Source organism: Choloepus didactylus, chromosome 5 (assembly GCF_015220235.1).
Source record: "Choloepus didactylus isolate mChoDid1 chromosome 5, mChoDid1.pri, whole genome shotgun sequence".
Classification (NCBI taxonomy): Eukaryota; Metazoa; Chordata; class Mammalia; order Pilosa; family Megalonychidae; genus Choloepus; species Choloepus didactylus.
In genome coordinates this window covers 9,710,670-9,725,811 of record NC_051311.1, presented here as the reverse complement: position 1 = coordinate 9,725,811, position 15,142 = coordinate 9,710,670, and the positions used below count along the sequence as shown (strand labels likewise).

At 44.9% G+C, this 15,142-nt stretch overlaps 1 protein-coding gene across 1 annotated transcript in view; it reads right to left on the bottom strand.

The window, feature by feature from the left end:
- Positions 1-765: 765 nt before the first annotated feature.
- Positions 766-15,142, bottom strand: part of MYO3A (myosin IIIA) — a 237,467-nt gene continuing 223,090 nt past the window's right edge. Inside the window, exons 31-34 of the mRNA XM_037837359.1 lie at positions 14,681-14,787; positions 9,013-9,053; positions 6,888-7,031; positions 766-1,137 (exon numbers count right to left, since the gene is read on the bottom strand). Coding sequence (XP_037693287.1) covers positions 1,014-1,137; positions 6,888-7,031; positions 9,013-9,053; positions 14,681-14,787 — 416 coding nt within the window. The 3' untranslated portion in view covers positions 766-1,013. The remainder of the gene's footprint in view (positions 1,138-6,887; positions 7,032-9,012; positions 9,054-14,680; positions 14,788-15,142) is intronic.

Genomic DNA, 15,142 nt, shown 5'->3' with positions numbered 1-15,142 from the left:
CTCCTGGCCCGGGGCCAAGGTGTGGGGGCCGAAGGCACCCGCCGAAGCGACACGCCCAGTCCCAGCAGACCCCATCTCCCAACTCAGTCGTCCGCGGAGCCACTGCGCCACCTCTCCTCGCCCTCTCCAGGCTGCGTAGACGTGGGAGGTTTCGGTCTCACAGAAGAGCTTAGAGCTTAACTCGAGTTTTTAAATAAAGTGTAGTCAACTGTGGAATGCACCCTCCTCACTTTAAATACACCTGAGTTGGGAGGAGCAGAGAGTGCCCCAACCTGCAGACTAGGCGAGTAAAGATCAGACCCCTCGGCTCAGTGGCGGAAGCACGGGTCGCGAACGCCGGGGTGGGCGGGAGTGGGGACCTGGGGGACTTGGAGATTCTTCCGGAGGCCGCGTTTGTGTCGCCAGCCCGGGATTTGAACTTAGCTAGCGTGTTTGTTTGGGTGACTGGGGGTTTACTGATGGAGAGAGAGGGAACCTCCACCCCGCCCTCCCTGGAGGTGCGTGCCGCCCCCGCACCGCCCGACAGCAGGAGTCCCGCCCCAAAGGGGCCCATCACCGGCGGGCCCCGCAGGCCACCGACTTTCCAAGGCACTTCCTTTATTTTCTAAATTTAATAACCAAGGGAAGAGAAAGCCCCCCACCCCCGCCCGCCGCTTTGTTGTCCTCGACAACACCAGCCCGAGAGTGTCCCGCAGGCCTGGGAGAGCCCTTTCCAAGAAAGAGCAAATCTCTGCGGTCACCCCAAACGAGAAAGGGGTCGGCGAGAGCTCAGGCGCAGTCCGGGCCACCAAGACAAGCCACAAACCAGAGAACCACGAGCTACGTTAGGGGGCCGGGGACAGGGACGCCCCGGTGGCGGGCTGGTCAGGCTGGTCAGAGAGGAGGGCCCAGGCCGGGGCCTTGGGGGGCGAGCGCAGCGGGGCAGCCCTTGCCGAGGCCCGGGCGGCGGCTTCAGCGCCCCGTGGTGCCAGCGCCCGAGCCCAGGACACGGCGCTGGCCGCGGAGCAGCGGGGCTAGAACTGCGGGACGAGGCGCCGGCGCTGGGAGGTTTTGCGCAGGAGTCTCCGGTAGTCGTAGGGGCTGGCTGGCGGCCCGCTCTCCTCCTCCTCCTCCTCCGGGCTCTCCGCTGCCGGGCACCTGCCAGCGAGACCGCGCGTCAGGGGAGCCACCGCGCGCAGCGCACCCTCGCCCACCCGGAGCGGGGCTGTCCCCTTCTCCACGACGCCCACCTACTGCCAGCGGCCTAATGTACCTGGGATACCTTCCTCAGCAGTTTTCAAGCTCCTCCTAGCTGAGGAACCGAGGGACCCAGTTTGCATTTCTCCAGGTGACCACATTGTGTTTGGATGAAAGCTAAGCAAGCTCCAGGAGGTGTAGTTCAGAAAGGGGAGCTTCGTTTGGCTTCAAAATAATTCAGTCAAGAAACAAATACTTTTTTTTTTAAAGAAAAACACCGTAATTTTTAACACATTTTGGTCAAACAGGAAAAACCCAGTCCATGGTATAAAAATTGCTCAAACGTCTCTTAAGAATGCTGCCCCCAAATTTGACCTATCACCCTTTAAAGGAGCTATTGGCCCTGTCGTTTTCAATGAGAATTCAGGGGCCAACTTTCCTGAACCCCACTGCTGCAAACCCTGCCAATGTTTACCTTGAGATTCTGCAGCTTACCTGGGGGAGTAGGGTGTTCCCTGAAATGCAGCTACAAAGATTCATTCATTCATTCATTCATTCAGAGAGCACCTACTAAGTCCCAGCCACCAGTCTAGGTGATGTGTGATGCAAAAGTACCTGCCTTTGTGGCATTTATAGTCTAGTGTGAGAGAGGACAGGATTCTGATAGGCGCTATATAGAAAATTAAATCAGGGTCATTGGGAAGGAGTGATGGTGTGTGTGTGTGTGTGTGTAAGCTTTTTCATAGGGGGCGGTCAGAAAAGGCTTCTCTGATAAAGTGACATTTGAGGAGAGAGCTGAAGTAAAAGCGGGACTGTGGCACCATGAAGAGTTCTTGGGGAAGGGCAGTCCTTCTAGGATGATGGCCCAAACCATGTGAAGGTCCTGAGAGTGGACTGCATGTGTTCAGGAACAGCAAGGAGGCCAACGTGGCTGGGATGCAGCCAGCGAGGGGGACAAGAGCGAGAGATGAGACCAGAGAGGAATGAGAGGATCAAGTGGCAGATAATTTAGGGCTCTGAGATCATGGCAACGATTTGAATTTTACATAGAGTGAGGGGGAAATATTGGAGGGTTCTAAGCAGAGACTGACTCATAAAGGGATCTGGTTGCCTGTTAAGAGAAGTTAGCCCAAGACTGACAGTGGCTTGGACTCTGCTTGTAGTGAAGAAGGTGAGAATGGTCAGATTCTGGTCCATATTTGAAGATAGTTATGAAAGATGTTGTTGATGGATTAAATGTGGGGTGTTGCACACTGAATCATGTACACCATAAAGACATGGTCAAGTCTTAATCTGGATCCCTGTAAGTGTGAACCCTTTGGAAACAGGGGCTTTGGAGAGGTTAATATTAGTTAAGGTGAGGATTCATATGTGAATAGGATCCTCCAAGATCCTGTTTAGATAAGCCAAACTCAATCAGGGTTGGCCTTCATCCATATGGCTGGAGTCCTTGTAAGCAAAGGAAATTCTCAAGTAGTCAGTCAGTGGATGCCAGAAGTCAGCAGAAATCAGAGGCACAGACCCAAGGAGGGAGAGAGTGCCATGTGACAGAGGATTGCTGGACGACACGGACCCTGGGAGAAAGCCAGCCCTGCTGATACCCTGATGTTGGATTTTTCCCCTCCCAAACTGTGAGACAATACATTCCTCTTCTTTAAGCTAACCCATGTGTGGAGTTTTTCATAGCAGCCCTGGCAAATTAAGACATGGGTTGTCAAAGAGAAGAATCAAGAATGTCTCCAAGCTTTGGGTTTAAGCAAAAGAAAGTCTGGAGTTGCCATTACTCAGATGGGGAAGGCTGCAGGAGGAGCATGTTTTGGGGGGAAGGGGATAAAGATTTTGATTTGGGGCCTGGTAAGTTTGGGATACTTATAAGATATTCAAGAAAAGGTATTGAGTACACAGTTGGTTATATTGAGTCCTGATCCAAGCTAGAGAATCCTGTTCAGGAATTTTAAGCATATAAATGGCATATGATGTCATGACATTGGATGGAATTATCCGGAGAGCAAGTGTTGATAAAAAAAAATACATGGAGCACTCCAGTGTTGGGAGAAGAGGGAGATGAGGAGGAATCAGCAAAGGAGAATGGGAAGGAGCAGCCAGCGAGGCAGGAGGAAAACCAAGAGAAGTTCTGTCCTGGGGGCCAGTGGAAAAACTGTTTCAAGAAAAAGTGCGTAACCATATGCATTAAATGTTGCTGATGGGAGAGAGAAGGATTGAGAATAGATGATGGGATATGGCTAAATGGAGGTCACTGGTGACCTTGGAAGGGACAGTTTCAGTCTGATGGTGGGAATGAAAGTCTGACTAAAAGTTGTTCAAGAGAGAATGGGAAGAGGAAGTGGGAGGTAGTATTACCACTCTTTCAAGATTTCTCTTTTGCTATCATGAAGAGCATAAAATATGGGGGTGGTTCTAAAGGGGAGTGGGTCAAGGGTGCTTTATATGATGAGTCATATTGCATCATGTTCATGAATTGCTGAAAATGATTCAGAAAAAGAGAACAAACATTCATGATGCAGAAAAGTGAGGTGGCAATTGTAGGTCAGTGCTCTTGAGTAGACAGGAAGGAATCTGACCTTGTACACAAATGGAAGGTTTGGCCTTAGCCTGAAGTACAGACAGGCCATCCACAGTATCATGAGACAAATACATGGGAAGGTGGTAGGAAGGTTGATAGATGTAGTGGTGGGAGCATCCGTCTGTTCTCTGATTGCTACTGTTCTCTCAGTGACATACGAAAGAATATCTTCAGCTGAAATGAGGAAGTTTGTGGGGTTTAGGAAAGAGGAGGAAATCTGAAAGAGTCAACTGGGAAAATGAGATAATGTATGTCTAGGAAAATCTAATGGTGTTGCCGGATAACTCTAAGGGTCACCTAAGCTTTGTAGTCATACACTTTAAGTGGGACAAGGTTGGGTTTTTCTCTAGCAGTGTTCAGCTATAAGGGTGCGGGTATGCAGGTATGGATTGGGTAGAAAGTTGGGTTTACCCAACTTTGGGGTTTGTCAGTTGAGGACAACTGAGGGAGAAAGGGCCAAGGTCATTGAAAGCATAAGCAAAAGATTGAAAATGATGATGAGAGGAGATGGTGAGGACGTTGCCCACAAATGGAACATGGCTTTACTTTGTTCTACTCTGAATGGGTGAACTGAAAAACAAACAAAAACAAAAACCCTGGGACAAGGTTTTTGGGGGCATCTGGAACTCATTGGACACCTCACAATGAAGGTCTTTGTGTGGCATCGTCATAGGTACACATGGAGCGGATCTTTTTCTTTTGATTACTGACCTGAATTCTCATATACATTCAGCTGATTTCTGTTATAAGAAAACTGAGCATCAACACGTGCCGGGTACCTCACACACATTTTCTCTGATTCTAGTGACAGCACTCCCCAGGGCTTAGATTCTTCCTGTCCTCAATCTGATGATGAGCAAACAGACTCATTCTAGTTGGTATAGCTAGTAAGGAGCTGGATGAGGATGCAAACCCGGGTCTACAGGACTCAGATCTCGTGCTCTCCCCACTATATCCCTTTGACTGGCCATGTCCTAAAGACTGAATCTCTCACTATTGACCTTGCTAGATCTTATCTTGGGAGGTGTCGAGGAGACGTCAGACTTCTGTTGCCCTATAATGCCACTGCCTAATTACAGATTACCTTCCACTCACTTTTATTTATTTAAAATCCATGAAACACTCAATACATCATTGCTGTTGTCTAGTTCTCTGATTCCCAGACCTACTCACACCTTCCTGGGTGATATAAGTACCTGCATTTATGTGTGTGTGTGTGTATGTGTGTGTTTGATCATGTTACTGAAAAAAAAATACAATCTATGTGTGAATATATGTGTATATACATATATGTATATCTTTTTTTTACTTCAATAACTTAATCCAACATATAGTTTAGTTTCAAATTTTGCCAACTGTCTCCAAATGTTTTTTAGAAATGTTTTTCTGCTTTTTATTTTAAATCCAGGCTACAAGGTTTGCCCATTCCATTTGGCTGTTTTGTCCTTGAATCTTCCTTAGTCTAGAAAAATCTCCTCTTGGTGTTACCTCATCCAGGTTTGCTTTATTGATATACTTTCCCTCTAGAGCCAAGCTCTTTTAGATGTAAGGGCCACACCTTATGCATCCTTGAATCCACTCTTTTCCTGCAAGTGCTCAGCATGGGGCTTTGCACAGGGAGACAATATGGAATAATAGTTAAGGTAATGGATTCTAAACTCAGAAAGTCCTGTGTTCAAATTCTGCCTCCATTACTTACTATCTAGCTGACTCTTTGCAGTCATTAAACTTTGTAGACTCAGCTTCCTCATCTCTTAAATGAGGACAATAATAGTAATTGCCTCATGAGATTGCTGTGAGGATTAAATGAGATAATAGCATAATGCTTAGCACAAAGGATGGACTCGAAGATGTTGGTTAATAGCATTCTTATTACAGTGGACACTAAATCTACAACCAAGGCTACATGGGAACAGCAGGTGGCATTTTCAGATGTGTGTCTGTTGGTGGGAGAATTTACTGGAGAGGGCAGATTGGGAAGCACATAAGTCAGTGAAAAGCAATTTGAGCAGGGAGTGAAAAAACTTGGATTTTAGTTCACTAACTCAATGTGTGACCTTGGGCAGGTCACTCAATCTTTCTGGCACTTGGTGTTCTCATATAAAGAACTCAGGTTAGACTAGAATATCGCTAGACTCCACCATGTTACAATCCTTGATCCCAAGATGGAATCATACATCTTTTGGGGGCAGAAGTCACAATTCAGGTAGATTCTGGAAGAGCAAATAAAGATGATAATAGCTGCCATTTATGCCACAGGTGGTGTGAAGCACTTCACAGACATCATTTCATTTAGTCATTACAACAACATGGTGAGGCAGTTATCGGTAAATCCTTTTCAGATGTGGAACCCGAGGCTGAGAGAGGTCAAGAAACATGAATAGGCTACTCAAACGCTGAGTGGCAGAATCAGGATCCAAATCTCAGGCTGCCCAACCCTAAAACCTCTTCGTGAAACCACCATGTCACCCTGTAAAGGAGACTGGTGAGGGGTACCGAGGTGCCCCAGGATTTTGGATGAACAGCTTCATTGCCTGTCGTGGCTCCCACTTCTTATAAACCATATTTCTGTCTTAGCCTCAATCTCAAAACTTCACAAAGATTTGTTAAGGGAAAAATTTCCATAGTAGTAAGTTTCAAATGATTTAAGTTACTTATTCAATGTCAAACGGAATCTGTGACAAGGTGAGAAATCAAATCCCAAATACCCTTTTCTATGGGAAACTTTCTCCCCAATCTTTTTTGGTCTAACATCACTGATTCTGAGAAATTATGCGATGTAAGTGAGAAACTAATAAGTGATTAAGATTACACTGGCTAAAGCTTGAACATGGATTTTGGATGTGGTTTGTTGCTTATAATTATGTTGTCCATATAGTTTATCATCCAAACTGAGATGCTTTTGAAAATAAATGGGGTGCTAATAATAATTACACCAAAAGCAGGTATAAACTGGGACAAATTGGGACATCTGATTACGCTACCATGATACTTACGATTTTACTTTGTAAGCAGTATTCAGTAAGAATGCTTTGTCATCAGTCCACAGAGAAAATACAAATGCTTAAGTAATAGAATTGTGAGTATAAAATTGAAAATGCTGTACTTTAAGAAGTAAGTTTATTACCTGTCTTCAGCCTTAAAACATTGATTCTGGAGTGCTTTCTGTGGTCTTTGTTCTCTTGAACCATGGTTACAATCCTTTGGTCCAGAATGATTGGGTGAAAATTCCTTATAATAGAAATCTTCCAAATCTAATAATTTTCCTTGACTGGAAAGGAACACAGAAACACAGCATAATATCAATCTAATTTTCTAGTCACTTAAACTTATGGGATACTTTTATTTCTTTAAAAGTATTTATTATAATTTAAGAGTAACACAGTGTTGACAGAAATGGAAGAAGTCTTGAAATGTATAAAAACAGTATGTACCATAAATTAAGGAGAAGAGCAAAACCCTCATCTCCTACCAAGAACATTAGTTCCTGGTTCTTTGGCATTCAACTTGGTGTACAACTAGTAGTTACTAGAACAGCCAGTGGCTATAGAGTTCCAGCTTGGCCAGTCTTGACAAGGGTTTAGAATGGATCCCTGGGGCCAGTATCAAAAAACCTTGCCTTTACATGGTAGCACACAACATTTTCAAATTTTGTCAGTCATTAGTACACAGATGCACATGAGATTTCACGATCTTGACTGGTTTCCTTCATGGGCAACCTTTTGAGCTCCCACAGCCCTTGGTTTTCAGGGGATAAAATTTTCTTGCCAGAGTTTAATTCCTCTGCAAGTCCCACACACAAAAAAGTGTGTCCTCAAACCACTTTTAATTCTTGAAATCTACAAGGGCTACACTTAGGGTTCTTGAGGTGCTCAGTATCTGTAGTTGGATGGGATTTCACACGACGTAAACAGGCGCTTCTAGGGAAAAATGTTTTTCGAGATTCAGATACCAATTAATAAATGAACTTTCAGAATGCCACTAATTTACACATTGGGGCCTCATTGCTGATCATGCTGCCTGGGAATTGGTTGACAAGAACATTGATTAAACTAGTGGGATAACATTAAAAGAGGAAAATGCTGAGGAGCTGAAATATCTCAGGAAAGGGGGAGTAGTGTGAATTCACTGGTTTCCGATCAGCTGGAAACGTCTTTGCAACAGCAGCAGCTGCTGTGGACTGGAGCTACGCGGGTAATTGCCTGCATTATATAATGTATCTCAGATTTATTGCTCTTTGCAGATGGAGAAACCAAGGCTGTGCAAGACAGAGGGGAACCTGCAAGAGGAGGGCCCAGGCCTGTGAGCCCAAAGTCTGTGTTCTGTCTTCACCACTTCGGCTCCCTGAATTCGGGTGGGAATCTAACCTTTGGCACACAGCCTATCACTTCTTACTCTTCAGCTGCTTTATACTCACATTTTTATTGTAAAGTAGTTTCCAGAACTATAAATTCTTATAATAAATAAGTCCTGGAAAAGGTGCAGATGGTACAGGAGGTGGGTTTTGGTGTGAACTGATCGGATCCTAGGAAAGATCTGAGATGCTAGGTATTTGGATAAAGATGTGACATGAAAGATTTTTCTTGTAATATAACTGTTTTGTTACAAAAGAAGGATGCATGTACAACATTCTTGTTCTGAAGGTTTTACTATGGTGCCACCAGTTTAAAATGCTTTTCTAGAGGGCATCATAATAAAAAAAAAAATCCTTCCAGCCAGTCCAGGAATGACCACAGCAGCATCTGAAGTTGAGGGAGAATGTTGCCACTTTTTGCAAACTTAAATGGGTCATACACCCAGGTGCCGAGATTCACAGTATGAAATGAGGTGACACAAACCTTATCATCCTCACAAATCCATAAAAATGGTAACGGGCAAGATTAAGCACATATTGAAGGACAAGAAGCCAAAAAAGGAGGTTGGGGAAAGAAAGTTCACGGGCATGGGCATTACCTCATTGCCCATTAAAACATGACCGATAGGCCAGGAAAAGCAAATTCCACACTGAGGCAGTACAATTTGTTCAAAAAGACATTTGAGTTCTTAGTGTAGCCTAGCACGGTGCTAGCTCAATAGATTATACATTGCATGTAAGCTGTATGTTTATAATATAAATGTATACAGAAAGCACGTGATTTTCCAAATTTATCTATGTAAGACAGGTAATGTTTAAATCATGATTTGAACATATGGACTTACTTATACTTTGGTTTGAATAGAATGGCTTGTTGAAATACAGAAAACATAATTACCTGTCTTTCCTTGGTCTTCGTTTTTCTTCTTGGAGTGACTTCTACAGAGAATGGAAGAATTTTAAAAATCTATATCATAATATGGTCTTAATACAAAGTAATCAAAATAATATAGAAGTATGTTAATTCCTATCGATCCATGTTAGAAACAACCAAGTGGATACAATATTTTAAAAATCTGAAGAAATGTAGTTTACACACATTTTACTAGCTATGAAGTTGTGACATTTGTGCTTGACTGGCCTTGACTGAATTAATCTTTGTATTCCATGTGAAAAAAGAAGAAGTTGTGTAGAAGAATGACCACACAATGACCATTATAAACTAGTTACAGAAGGGAATGAATGGGAAAACAACAGAAGGATTTGTGGGAACCCATCTCTACCGCACATGTGGTGTGATTAAGCAGGTTTGTTAGATGGCTCGGATGTCTTGCTTTCACATCATCCTTGTCTGTGGCTAAAAGCAGATGGTGGGCACTGAGGGCTGGAACCACAAAAAGAATGGACGTATGACTTTATAAACCTCCAGGAGCCACTACGGCACAAAAGTAGCAGGCATACAGGATATATATTTTCATTTGCAAAATGTTTTTAGTTGAGAACTTCCTGTATCAAGCCCCCCAATTAGAATATTTAAGTACAGAAACAATTAGATGTATTTTGATTAATACTTCAATCTGAATGCTGACAGAACGATACTTAACTTTACGTTACATACAAAGCAATAGCGTCTTTTATATTGCAGCATTAGCAATGTTGTTTCATGCTATACTCACATATTTACATGTTGCGAAAGTATATATGCCTTTGAGGCTGAGTAAACAAAGAGCTCATAAATCTTGAACAGGATGAATATATTATAATTGTGCGAACCCTAATGCAGATATCAAGAAGGCTGGTCCCATAAAAGTGCAAGATAATAAATAATAGCAATTAATAATGGTTTGTAAATGTTGGAGTTATTTCCCAGTATTTTTAGAGGTACAGTGAATAATTTCTTTTCTCATAATTTATCACTGTAACAATGTTGAATGAATCAAACAGTTCATAGTTTCTTTTATTCTTACTGGTTGGTATTTTAGTGGATGGATGAGGTAGAAATGACTGCTTAAATGCATCATGTGAGTAGACTGTTTAGGAAATAATAATGTTAAGGGGCAGATGCCAGCTATGTTCGTGTCCCTCTTCCATTGTGTATTACTTCTAATCCTCGATCCAAAGCCCCAGGCTAACAGGCACTTACAACTCATTTTAGTACCTGCGTAGGTACAGCGGCAACTGGCAGTACAGGTGACAAGCCCTGGACCAGGGTGGCGTTTGTGGTGGTGGCTGCTGCTGTTTTAATATGACATCAGTCGTTTCTTACAGGGGTCCTGCCTCCTTGGTCCATTAACTGAAAAAACGATCCTTTGTGATCTTGGTGACAATTTTCTATAGTCCACATTATGCTTAAATGATGGCAGTATGTTGTGTGACAGAAAGAGAGGTCCCCTTTATACAACCAAGAGTCAAATATCATTCTGCCCTTGAACTCTCAAGCTGGCGGGAACCCCTTTTATTCGGGAGGTCAGCATTTCACTCTGGCGGACGGCGTATGAAAATTGAATTCCTAGAAGAGGAAACACTGTCCAGGCTTATTTCACCCTTGCCTGTGCTAAAACATTCAAAGAAACTTTAATTCAGTAATATATTTTTTTTAAACCTACTTAAGATGGTTTATACTAGAAGCAATTATAATCAAGGTAATAAAATAGAAGTTGTAAATAAGGAACAAAGGAAGCCAAAGAAGCATGTGTGTTGCGATCGAGCCTTAAGCTTGCCTCTCGGTTTCCCAGCAGCTACGGCTAAAAGGAAAGCCTGAAAACTAAACAGCATCCTTCATCACGAAGAAGAAAGTATATCAGTCCACAAGGGAGATGACTTAATATGAATTTTATTCCATGGGGCATTGTGTCAGGACATTTATTACTAAGATGAACAATGTATTCAATGAGAGTTTTATTATGAAAATAAAGAAGCAAACGTCTTACGCCAGTTGCTTGTAGAACTCGAGTAAGGAAGAAAGAGAAAGAGGAGACAAGATGATTCAAACGAGATTTTCTGGAGAGGGTGCTCCTTGAGAAGGCCTTTGAAAGGATCAAGGTTCCTTGGTCAGCTATATCCTCACCCACCTCCCACTCCCTGACCAAAATGAGTATGTTGCAAAAGTTTATCATTCATATCCATTAAATCCTAGTGGATACAATCTTACTTTCCTTTTGGAAATACAGTGACATTTTGAAAGTCTTCACCAGGATAAGGAAGGCAGCAAAATTATAGAAATAAGAGAAGATGCTGAAATGGCCAAACTAGCTAGTGCTGCAGTTCCAGGAAGATACTGGAGACAAAAACAAAACTGGAGGGGACTTCCCAAGTGACCATGCTCAATTACTCATTTTTTTGAGGAAGCTGTTGGTCCTGCATGGCTTCTGTAGCTTCAAGTATCGGGGTGGGGTGGGGGGAGCAGGACACACTCGGCTCATGTTCCCCACACCACATACACCCTCTTGGGCTCTGCTCACGCTTGCTTTGGATGCAATATTAGCCAAATTTCCTAGATGTAACAGAGGGAACGCATCCAATGGTAGAACAGTGGAAGTCAGAGTGGCCATAAAAAGAGGTGATGCCCAAGGAGAAACAGAAGCTTCAGGTGAAGCAACTCAGAGCCCAGCTGTCTATGCCAGGCGAGAGGGAAGGTGATGACTTCCAAAATCTTGGCAACCCCTGTCATACAGGATTTTTTAATTTAACAAATAATTTCTTAGCGACTACCCTGAGCAACACACTGCTTCTGGGAACTGAGGCTGTGAGAGTGAACAAAGCCCTGACTTCATACTGTGCAGGGGGTCAGACAGGTGACAAGTTAACCTGAATAGAAGCTCTGAAGCAAAGTGAAGCAGGCAGGGCGGGGGATACAGAGGACCAGGGGGCCGCCTTAGAGACGGTCAGGGGCCACTCTGATAAGCACAGATCTGAATACGATGACGAGCTTGGGTCATCAAGAGAAGGCATAAAATGTGCAGCATAACACATTTCAGGAAGATTCTCATGAAAACCATTTAAGAGTATGGAAAATGTTTTGGCGGTTGAAAGGAGTGGGACCCCATTATACTATCCATTTCACTTATGTGTAACACCCTGTATAGTGGGTTGAACATGGCTCTAAAAATACACGTGCAAGTCCTCACCTCGGTACCTCGTGCCTGTGACCTGGTTTGGAAACAGGCCCTCTGCAGATGTAATTAAGGATCTCCAGATGAGATCATCCAGATTTAGGGTGGGCCCTAAATCCAGCGACTGATGTCCTTACTAGAGACAGAGTGGGAGATTTGAGATGTGGAGACACATAGAGAAGAAGCCATATGGGAAGGGAGGCAGGGGCTGGCGTGACACGGCAACCAGCCAAGGACCCCTGGCGGGGGGCTAGCGGCCACCACAGGCCAGGAGAGGGGCTGGGACAGACCCTCCCGTGGTCCTCAGAAGGGACCGACCCACCTGGGCTTCAGACTTCCAGCCTCCACAGCGGCGAGAGAACGCATTTCTGTTGTTCTAAGCCACCCAATCTAGGGCAGTTTGTTACAGCAGCCCCTGGAGACTAACACACACCCAGAAACCTGGGAGGGGCCAGCTACGTGTGAAGACATGCTGTGTTTTCACTCATAACAATATGCTCGTTTTCTGTGATATATTTTTCATTTAAGCCACAGATTTCAATATTCAGTTTCTTGAAAAAAGTCACTAAGAACTTAGGATTTATTAAAACCATTTATAATCATTTTTAAATAATAGTGCAATTACAAAGTAGGCTCCTTGGGGGTAAGGACTCATTTATGAGGCTCAGAATCTGCTCCATAAATTCTCACTGACTGTTTGGTTGTTATTCATGAACATTTCACCTCATTTCAAAGGTTTATGCAATTTCTGATATTGCAAATGCTATCTGTTTTTGAAGCCAACACAATCGCATTTCAGTTGCAGGCAATAAAGCATCATATGCGTCTTCAATTCAGGGTTAATAGGGAATGTTTGGAAATGGCTAATCTTGTTCTCTGTTGTGCTTGCTTTCTATTCCAATGCATAAGAAATGTCAAGCTATTTGCTGCTCTTTTTCTGAGCATTGTAAGAAAAAAAATCAATGCTTTTTCTTAATCGTATCAAGATTTAATACGGTACCAGGTAAATACAGCTATCTAGAATAATCTACTTTCCTTTGTTTACTCATAATTGTATTTCACTCTTTTATTTCATTCCACTCATTCAGACAAAAATTATTTACTGCACGCCCATTCTGTGTCAGACTAAAGGTAACAAGGAAGTCCTTGACCTCCAGGACCCACAGGGACAAGATCGTTCAGACAGGGAAGGAGGGAGTGCTGAGGGAGGATACAGGAAAGCTCCCAGTCTGGATTTGGGGGTGTCACAGGCTTCCTGAAGAAAAAGTCATCCAGGCTAAGGATGTCTTAGCCAGGCAAAGCAGGAGGAGAAAGGGGAAGTGGGTTCTGAGCCGAGGAAGCAGCATGTCCAAGGACAAATGTCTGTGGACAAGCTGAAGAAGAGAAGAAGGTTAACGCGCCCGAGTGGTGGGTGTGGGAGTGGAGGGATGGAGGGCCGAGGCCGTGAATGGGAGCAGGGCCGGGCCAGGCTTGCCTGTGGGGCTGCACCTAGGACAGGAGGAAGGCATGGGATGGTTTTCCTCGGGGCTCCTGTGGCGAGGGCCTTGGGCGGAGCCTGGACCTCATCCTGAAGGAGCCCCCGAGCCGTTAAAAGGCTCTCAAAGGAGGACGGAATCCAGTGACAGGTGAGAGTGTGGACTGGAGGGGCCGAGAGCAGGGGCTGCTGGGAGAGGCCTGGGTGTTCCAGGCGAGGAGGGACGAGTGGCTGAGATGGGGTAGCAGCTGGGAGGGTAGAGGTGAGAGAAGAATGGGGGAGAGCATTTGCAGGTGGAAGCCACAGGTTAGACCCATCAGGTGTCAGATAGGAGAGAGAGGGCAGGCCCCAGGCTGCCTTGCGGGGTCCTGGTTCCGGTGTCTGAGTGGACAATGGTGGCGCTCACGGAGCGTGGGAACGAGAGGAGGGGCGGGTTGGGGTGGGGATGGGGGTGATGTCAGTGAGGGATCGTGCTGGGCAGTTCATAGCCCCAGCAGCTCGGAAGTACTTTGTCTGTGACCCTGAACCCTCACCTGTGAGGTGGGGACATCCCCTGCATGGCTGTTGCTAGGACAGATGTCATCTGTCTGTGAACTCATCTCTCTCTAGGACTGGAATATACAAGGTGCTCACTAGTTGCTCCTTCTCCCCACCTGTCCTGGCTTCTTGCCCATTTGCATTAAGGCCCCTCTCCGAAGACATACAGATCTTGCTGATATCTGCACATCAGCTCAGATGAATGGACCAGCAGGAAAAATAGGCCTATTCCTGCCTGGAATGGGGGTGTGCAGGACGACGGGGGAGGCTGGGACCACGAGGAAGGGGAGCTGGAGAGCAAGCACCCAGGTCCTCAGCCAGGGCAGGGCCGGCGGAGGGGAGCCCCAGGCGCTCCACTGAGACAGGCGGCGAGTGGACGCGGTTCCCACGGGCCCTCAGAGAAGGCCAGGGTTCCCATCCCGTAACAAGAGGAGGCCACTCACATGTAGCAGGTAATAGTACGTGGAATCTTCAGGGTTATTTAATGTTTTGGGCTTCCGGGGTCGTCGTGGAGGTCTCAGTATTTTTGGCTCTTCTCCTTTAGAGATACCTACAAAAAAGGGGATAGTAAACAAGGATTCCATTTAAAAGACAAGCATCAAGCAATGTCTTCCTTTTGGGGTAAATAAGCAATTAAATGCAAAATCTGGGGCTAAAGCTTGGAGAAAAACTAAGTATTTGGTTTCCCCAACTGACCCTTATCACGTCCCTCTACACCTACTTCTCTCTAGTCTGGTGGTCTAGGACTGGGAGAAGTGAGGGAAGGAAAGGAGGGAAGAAAGGAATGTGTCGTGGGCAGTGAGGGAAAGAGCTTGATGGTTCAGAAGAAGGTGCGAAGAGCCAAAGCTTCCAGGGGGACTTAGGAATAGGGTTATTTATGCCCACAGAGTCTCCTTCCCTCCCTC